General features: G+C 41.7%; 1 protein-coding gene across 1 annotated transcript; it reads left to right on the top strand.

Moving 5' to 3' along the window:
- The first annotated feature begins 1,502 nt into the window (after positions 1 to 1,502).
- LOC118790589 (LRRN4 C-terminal-like protein) lies at positions 1,503 to 6,344 on the top strand. Its single transcript, XM_036547540.1, has 2 exons — positions 1,503 to 1,791; positions 3,242 to 6,344. Exon 2 carries the CDS (start codon positions 3,247 to 3,249, stop codon positions 4,018 to 4,020), a length of 774 nt encoding a protein of 257 aa, XP_036403433.1. The 5' UTR covers positions 1,503 to 1,791; positions 3,242 to 3,246; the 3' UTR covers positions 4,021 to 6,344.
- The last annotated feature ends 2,870 nt before the right edge of the window (positions 6,345 to 9,214 follow it).

The following is a 9,214-nucleotide window of genomic DNA, read 5'->3' as shown; positions in this document are numbered from 1 at the left end:
GAAGTACTCAAGAAGAGTGGCTTCCATGATCTGTGACATGTTTGACCACTTCCTTAGTAACAGCATTTGAAATAACCCAGTTCCTCATTTGAGGAATGAGATGTGGTTAACCATCCATTTGTACAGTGTGGGAAAGAGAAGACAATTTCATCGAATGGCGTTATTTTTTCCTTAACTCTGTTTACACATTCAGACATTATCAGAGATATTGTGCTGGAGTAGTGAATTCAGACAGGGCTGTCTTAATGAAGAGATGGACAGAATAATGAACAAGCAGGTATCTAGATACCATTATGATAATATCCTGGATGTTGAAAAGTTTATGTCTAAACTGATGTCTAAACCGAAATCTAAAGCCACAGTTCTGCTATTGTCAACTTAATTGTGACGTGATTGGATGGACACTCTGCTCACTAACAAGCAGAGAGCCCAGCTGTCAAAGTTCGGTCCCACAGAACCTTCTACCTGCACTCCATCTCTGAATGTTCAAATACTCTCAAACAGTCAACCTGATTGCAGCTCATCAGAGCTGTAGTTGTGTGCATTTGAGGATGAGGTAGGCTCCATTGATGAGAGGAAGACTGAAGAAACCTTGTGCACAATGTGAATGAGGTGCCAATGGCAGCAAGCAGTAAAATCAAAAATAAAAAGCTAATTGAGTTGAAGGCTAACGACCACACACTCTCACCCTAAAAGGGGATTAAGGTGTGATGAAACTCAAAGCCAAATGCAATGTTTTCAGTGCCAAGAGTTACTTTTCAAACAAAAAGTAGATCTAAAGATCCAATATGGTCTATCTCCTTTTTCTTTGGAGAGTGGGCAATATTTATCCTTCAATTCAGTCTGCTTTTTAAATTTTGGGTAGTATGAAAGGGTTTGTCTTTGATTCATCTGCAGTGCGAGCTCTCCACGGTAAACTTTTCCATTCACTCGCATGCTGTTGCTACATCCACTTTACGGTGTGACACAGATGGGCGTGTCCCAGCATGTCATCAGGTGTTCACTTCTGACTCAGACACAGCTCTCCAAGGTGAGGTGCGCTGGCTTCCTCACCATGTATAGCGTTCCCTCTCCTCTGATTGGCTGAAGCCTCCCGTATAGGATGGGCTGGCCAATCGTATGTCAGCGTGGCTGTCTCCTCGAAGTGAAAGCAACAAGTCCATTCCAGTTAATCAGAGTGATTGAGCAATGAATCTCAACTCATGACAGCCGTTATAGCGGATAGAGGTTCCATACATATAGTGGGGAGTGGGGGTTCTGAGGTGGTTACCCAGGGATGATTAGGCGTTGGGTGCTGGTACCACGTGCCTTTGGTACACCTCCGTGTCATAGAGAATTGCACTGCATGTGTCAGCTTGCTTTGCAGTCATCCACCATGGCCATATAAGGATGAAAGCTGATCCTCTTCCTTTCTCCACTGTACCAAACACCAAACACCCGCACATACTCAAAGAATGCTAGTAGTATTCTGCTCACGTAGTGTTCACACACGCACACACACACACCCACACACACATTCTCTTTCTGTCTCTGGCACACAATCACACAGCCTTTGGCTCAGAGCACTGCCAGAACTCCCTCTGGAAGGAGAGAGAGGGAGATGTGGAGGGAGGGGAGAGGGAGCTGCCAAAAGAAGGAGGGGGACAATTTGGGGGACTTTATAAAAGAACGACAGTGGGTGGGAGGGTGGTGAGAGACCAGTTTTTTCGAAAAGGGGAGGCAGACGAGAGGAGAAGAAAGCTTCAGGGAAAGGAAAAAAGAAGGTTCCAGAAGAGCTCCCAAACTATTCAGGTAACATGCTTGCATTTTGCACTTGTAGATTATGATGTTCTTTTCCTGTTTGTATAGTTTCCATGACGAAGAGCGTGTGAGTGCATGCTCTGGCTGTAAATGGGTCTCATGGCAGGCTCCACTACCAGAAGACAAGACCGCTTGTTAGCGCGTTCCAATGTGCTCTCAGATGTGCCTTACTCCTTTGAGAGGAACTTTCCCACAAGGAGACATGTCTACAGGCAGTTATCGACCAGCCCAGCTCTTTTCTTTGTGCACCCATCTGGGTTCCCAGAGAAACAACCCAACAACACTTTGCATGAGGGTCTGTAAACTTCTAGCCCTTGTCAGTGTGTTCATACTGCATCCAGATTTACATGGGTTTGGACAAATATCTTAATTGCTCAAAGTTCATCTGTTCAAGGGCAATCTGTTGAGAAAATTGGTTCTGTTTCGGATACCCTCTGTAAAGTCAATTATCTAAAAATTCGGGAAACGTTGACTGCATTATTGCTTATTTCTCCCCATTATCAGAAGTGGGATTAGGATTAGGAGAACGAACCAGTAAAACTGTAGGGGTTTATGGCATGATTTTTGGTAAGGTGCCGTTTTTAATGGCCAATTTCATGGGGACATTACTGAAGCTAAGTATGTCAAGTAAGGCATGGCTAATATTTAAAAATTCCACCATACCCACTTTGTGATGTAATGTCCCTAATGTTGCTTTTTCTCCAATGATCTTGTCAAAGTTGTGGAATTAAATTCTTAATTCTTTTTTCTCTCTATATATTCTTTCTTTTTGATAGTTTGAACATACTGTACCCTATATGTTGACCTTTCCAGGGAGTCTCTCAAATGTAAAATGTTCCAAAGAAAGTGTAGTAAGACACATGTACAACCAAATATATGAAATACAGACATATGACAATAACATAATTTTTCATGATATATTTCTCATACAGAGGTTTTCAGGTGTCATACCAGACATCTGCAGTTAAAAGCATGTGTGGTTGTATGCATTTCTTCCAGCACTGTTCTAGCCCTTTTGCACATACAGTCAAACCAGTGTGATTAGAACACTAGATTAGAAAGGCTATCTACAAATGACGCTACAAAGCAACCCACTGCTTTTTCACATAAAAATGTTCCACAAATGCAAGATGATTATTTATTTTTCAATGCACACATGTTGCAGCATAAGAAGTATAACACAGTCCTGGCTCCCAAATTAGAAATTAGCGAAAATAAAGTATACAAATATCCAATATTCGCAATATGCGATTTATATCATTATATGTATTCTTAAAATTAGTCTTTGAAATATTATTATGACATCATAACCAAATTCTAGAAAAGCAGGTGTGCACAAGCTGAAATAAGTCACACTGGGGGGCATTTGGCAATATTTTAGAATTTACGTGTGAAAGGGCTAGTGGACAATTTGATTTGACTCTTCAATCTGATTTTTCAGACAATATGCCAGCCACTGGGATACCTGCCTTATTGCTACTGATCATCTCATTGGTGCTGCTAAGCAGCTGCTTGGCCAATCCCATCACAGCCCCCCAGGGAAACAACACATCGACTAAACCTCCGGTGACCCGGCTCCGAATTCTTTATGTGACGGGGCTGGGCGATGACGACTATACTGACTATGGTGATGAGGACAGCAAGACCACACGCAGCAGCCATGGCCCCAACCCAACCCTGCATGGTGACCCTGAGCCCTGTGACTTTGACCCGTGCCGTGATGGCCAGGTGCCCTGTGCCCAGCTTTCCGCTAACACGGGCTGCCTGTGCCCGGGGGTGAGCGGGGCCCATGAGCCGCCTAAGGCGCCCGCCGTGGGGCAGGTGTCCCAGGAGGGGTCAGAGGTTTTGGTCACATGGTGCGCCCCGTTATCAACGGTCACCCAGTATCGGGTCCAGGTGGATGGACAAGACCCCCTTGTTTTCGGGGAGCGGGCGCGGAGGGGCACCCTGGGGCCTCTGGAGGCAGGGGCAAGGGTATGCGTGGAGGCGGTGAATGAGGCGGGGGCCAGCCAGCCCTCAGACCGCTCCTGCCTGGAGTACAAGCCTCAGGATGATGGGAGCTCCGCTCTCAAGGCCGGGGTTATCGGGGGTGGCCTGGGGTTCCTGTTGCTCCTCTCTCTGACTGCCCTGCTGCTCTGGAAGCGCAACGCCTGCAAGAAGAGCGGGGGTGACACAGAGGGCCTGGGAAACCCATCCTACAGCTCCGAGGGAACCCTCTGAGCCACTCCCCACAGGGGGACCCAGTCAGGGACACGCTGAGATGGAGTAACACACATTTTTCATGGGATGCAAAGTGTGTGTGTGTGTGCGAGTGTGTGTATGTTTATGTGTGCTCTCCTGCAGAAACACCTTAGAAAAGGCCCACACAAAGTTCCCCAGAAAGATTTTCATCAGAACCAATGGGAGCCAAGATCAGCTTGCGTACGTGAATGTGTCTCACTGCTGAATTGCTGGCATGTCTGTTGCGAGGATGACGACCCAGGAGAGGAATGCAGTTCAGGACTTATGGTGTGCTGTAACTATTACAGGGTAGAACAACATAAAAATGAAACAAAAAAGTACATTTCTGCTGGACTGCTGTGATAGAAAACCAGCAAGAAGTGTGAGGAAGATCAGTTAATGTAGCTGCTTATTAACTGTACAGAATGTAACCTTGTGCTAGGTCATGAGGTTAGGCTTACAAATGTCTTCAAGAAAGTGTGTCCACACTGAGACGACATGGAGGCAGAGATGTGATTCTGTGAATCGGAAGTGCTGTCTCATTGGCTCATCTGAGAGAGGCAGTGGACCAGTAATGGAAAATGTCGCTCAGAACACTGGAGGAGCAAAATGGACCGTCTGAGTAACGTGCATCTAATTGGTGCACCATGTTGTATTTCCAGATGTTCTTTTTAGAACAGTAGCTGTTATATTAACCAATACTTGTTTAATCAGTTGTTAGTGTTTGTAGATTAATTTATAAATCTTTTTAAAGTGATCACAGTAAGATGTATTCACAATGTGTGTCACAAATAAGTAATTTATAGGAGCTGTATATGATAGCTGGTTGGTGTTTGATAGGACTGGCATTGCACTGGATTAACAGCACTTGTACTTAATGGACACACTGTTTTTAAATGAGAAAATGAATAATTGTATTGTGTGGCTGTGGGTAACAAGTTTGAAAAGGTACATAAATGGGAGAGAGAGTATATTTTAAATAGCTGACTGTATATTTAGTAGAGATGTATGTAAATGGGCAGATGTAATTTTAACTTTATTTCCAGACATTTTATTCACACAGTAGAAATATCAGTATATTTTGGACATGATAAATAGAAATGTATTTGTGTCAAAATGTCTAATTTATACTGTTCAAAACCCTTTTTATGGCATTATTGTAACAAAATTTTAACTGCAATTTGTGTGTCAAGAAAAAAAAACCCCACAAATTTGTATTAGTTTTCAGTTGTGTTATTTCCTGTATAACAAGGCGGTTTAGGGCCATGAAGCATGAATTTTCTTTGTTCATCTAATGATGGGGGTGTCAGGGGGGCACCATCCTCATGCGTAAAGCATTTGTGTGGGGCCCTTACCCGCTCCCTCTCTGTTCTACTAATCCACGGGTAATGAGAGGGAGGGACATAGTCGGTGCAGGGATTGGTCGTTTACTGCGCGTCCCAGTTCCGCACGTAAATCGCATTGTAATGCCACAGTGCTTTGGGCTTGTGGGTTTTTTTAGAATCTGCAGTTTTGGGCTTGTTTTATGGCCAGTTACAGAATTTCGCAAGCACAGTCCTCGTGACTGCGAGTCATGTGCAAAAGCACATACAACTTTATATTGAGTGAGTCCGGCTCAGGATCACATCTGTCTGTGCGCTATGGCACTTGGGACATGTGAATTAAGAATGCCCTCGTTTGAGGCACTATTGAGGTCCACCACTGAAATAACGCAAGAGGTGCGAAATCCGGAAACAGCAACTTACACATTCATAAAAAATACTACAAATAACCAAGTGTTTAAAGTCACACTTAAATTTTGAAAATGCTAGGAAAAATTTGCACTTCCACTTAATTAGCAGGGTATGATGTATATCAGATAGAGGGACCAAAAGGTAGAGTGTTTTATTGTTAAAGCAGGAAAAAGTTTATACGATAATTACTATACAACTACTACAACTATACTGTAAATACAGGGTTATTACTGACCTGAAAGTGTTCTTGAAAGGACATTAAAGCAGTAAACATACTTACTTTGATGGATGCCTTTGACATTGTTTGTAAATATATGATAAAGCCTTAAAAGAATAAACAGGGAAGAAGTGACACCAATAAAATTTCTGAAACTAAATTGGTCTATCAATCAATCAATCAAACAAACAAACAAATTTATTTAATCTCAAGTTCTCAAAGTGATTACATCTCCTTGCACGTCTATGTCCCCCTTTCACATAAACAGGAGAACCAGCAGCGTAAACAGAATTTCAAGTTGCCACAACACAGTCAACATCAGTCCCCTTATTCTGCAATAGTATCCTCAATGGCATTTGCTTATAAGACAGTCTTATCCAGAAAGTACATAGCTTACAATTTTATCTTCATCTGTGTGTATAGTTGGGTATTTACTAATGGCATACAGATTAAGGCCTTTGCCCATAACCAGCAACAAATACAACAATTACTCATTAGAATCACTACGCAAACATTTACCATTTAAACAGTTAAAGAGTTTATGGGAATGAAACATAGTTCACGGGAAGTCCAGCTGAATCAACACAAACTGCCATACACAGAGACAAAAGAGCACACGTTCCAGTGTGCTTTTGCTTTGTACAGTATGTACAAGCTATCATCTCAAGTTGTTTAAAAGGAAACTATTCCCACTTCAAGTGAAGTCACTGCAGTCTTTATTAAGGACTGCCATGTCCCCAAGCCACCATACTCATTTTACTCATAACTCCTCATAACCCATCGTAATACATCATGCCACAGCATAACTCATCATAACTCATGAAAACACATGATAGCACATGATAATAGGTCATAACACACAACATTGGTCACTATGTGCATGATGCACTCGAGTGTGCTCAAAGCCTCAAATGCACTCAAAGATCTGAAGCATTCATTTTCCTCTAAACTCATTAGGATGGTCAAGGGTGCCCATCCATTTTTTTCCTTCCACCAGCTGGAGTAAGCAGTGCCGCTATTAACTGGGAGAACCTGGTGTATTTAGAGCATGAGTAATCCAGCTTGTTAATGACCCAGTGTAAGATATTTCAATATCCAAGAGACGTTATTGGCCACCATTTTTTAGGAATTTCTCTGAGCACTTGTAGTTGTCTAGTGCCTTTTTTAAAAATTTCTGGGATTGCTCCAGAAACGTCTGATGCACTCATTAAATACAGTCTTAACTCCAGGACTGGAGTCCTTCATTTCTGTATCAATTTCTTTAGTATATAGAAAGCATTGGGCTTTATAGGCTTTTCATTCAATACCTTGTAAATCATTTTAATGCATCCCAAAAGATGTGTTTGTATTCTGGAATTTTATCATAGAGGTTTATTCTTAAGGTAGTATTGAGTGGCTATTTCTAATTCTCCTCTCCTTGAAGCTGTTCCTTTAAGACTCCCTTTCTTATCTATGGCCTTAGGACCCATAGAACATACTTCACACAATTAATCAAGCTGTATAGAGGGAAGTTCACGTGCACTATATACCCCTACAAAATTCAGAAAACAACTGTTACACATAATTAATATTGTAATCCTGTAAATTATGAAAAATCCCCTTGGTACCTTATATCATAAAATACCTTATTGATGAATTGAGGAATTTATACATTACATTGTTCCTGCTCATACTAGTGCAAAATTACATTAATTTATAGTCATTTAGCAGAAGCTCTTATCCAGAGTAGCTTACATAGCTTACAGTTTTATCCATTTATACAGCTAGATACTAGGCAATTCTGCCACATATGCCGCATTATGCCACACTGCTGCCCGCAGTGTAGAATATACTGACACATTACACAGATGGCTGTCATTCAGTTTGGAACTTCTGTAAATTCATCTTGGGTGTTTTTACTTCTTGGAAATCTAGCTGGTCTCCAGAAATTCAAATCTCATAAGAAATATTCTATATTTAACCATTTCAGTCATGTGAATTGTGTGCTTACTGAAACACTTGGATTCCTAAACAATGCATCAAATGTAATTCTGGATGTCACACAACTTTATTTACTTAATTAAAGTTTCGCTTAAAAACAAAGGATCAAGAATTGCAAAAAGAGTGAAGTTCTGCATGGCAAAAGAGATCTGAAATGCCTTGATTTGTGCTCTCTGCCCATTATAATAAAGGTACTTTATATGTTATTATCATCATTATTATATTTCTGGCTGAGTGTCATGTTTTTGGGGTCTCTTTTGCCATGTGGAACCTTACTCCTCTTGTGATCTTTGATCCCTTTTCTTTTCTGTTTGTGACCCTGAATATTCAGGAGCAGATTTTGGAGTTTTCAGTTGTGCTTTGGTTTGCTTCCATTGCTCTTTTTTGTTTACTTGAAGTTACTTTTAAATATGTGAAACTAGGACACATAAAATTTTATGATAAATTACAATATGAGAAGACTGAGTTTTAATCCTATAAATCAGACAGCATCCCTGTTACATGTCATGAAATGGATTATTTTGTTTTTGACATCAAGCCCTCAGAAGTAATCAAATCAAATGGCTAATAACTACTGCCATTATTCAGCTACCAAGAGCTTACAGACATAAGGGTGATCCTTCAAGGTGACTGCGGTGTTTGCCAGAGGAATAACTTTTCTGCAGCGAACTGTCAGGCTTGCAGATTCCTCCCCTACAATATTCAAAGGATCCGCCCCTATCTCACTATGTATTCTACACAACTCCTAGTCAGGCCCTGGTCCTCTCACACCTGGACTACTGCAACTCCCTCTTTGCTTGCCTTTCTGCCTGTGCAATCAAACTTCTATGACTAATCCAAAATGCAGCTGCACAACTTGTCTACAATCTCCCTAAATGTAGTCAAGTCACTCCCCTCCTTATCTCACTTCATTGGCTACCTGTTATCACTCACATCAAGTTCAAAACCTTGGTACTGGCATACAGGACAGTGAATGGGACAGCCCCTTCATACCTACGACCCCTCTTCAAACCTTATGTTCCCTCAAGATCGTTGTGCTCTGCTTCTACAGGGCAACTGACTGTCCCAAACCAAAAGGTCTTCTTCTTCTCTGTCACGATCCCTGTCTGTATTGGTCCCTCAGTGGTGGAATGAACTCCCCATAGGGGTTAGGACAGCAGAATCACTGGCCATCTTCCAACGCAGACTGAAGTCCCACCTCTTCAGACTGCATCTTGGTTCCACTTCTGTGATGTATTTTGATTTTGTGTTCTAGGGACTGTTG

This window comes from Megalops cyprinoides, chromosome 16 (genome assembly GCF_013368585.1).
Source record: "Megalops cyprinoides isolate fMegCyp1 chromosome 16, fMegCyp1.pri, whole genome shotgun sequence".
Lineage (NCBI taxonomy): Eukaryota > Metazoa > Chordata > Actinopteri > Elopiformes > Megalopidae > Megalops > Megalops cyprinoides.
Note: the sequence above shows the minus strand (reverse complement) of the source record. Positions and strands in the feature narration are given on the sequence as shown.

Excerpts from the sequence above, each read along its gene's own strand:
- LOC118790589 (XM_036547540.1), top strand. The coding sequence starts at position 3,247 with ATGCCAGCCACTGGGATACCTGCCTTATTGCTACTGATCATCTCATTG.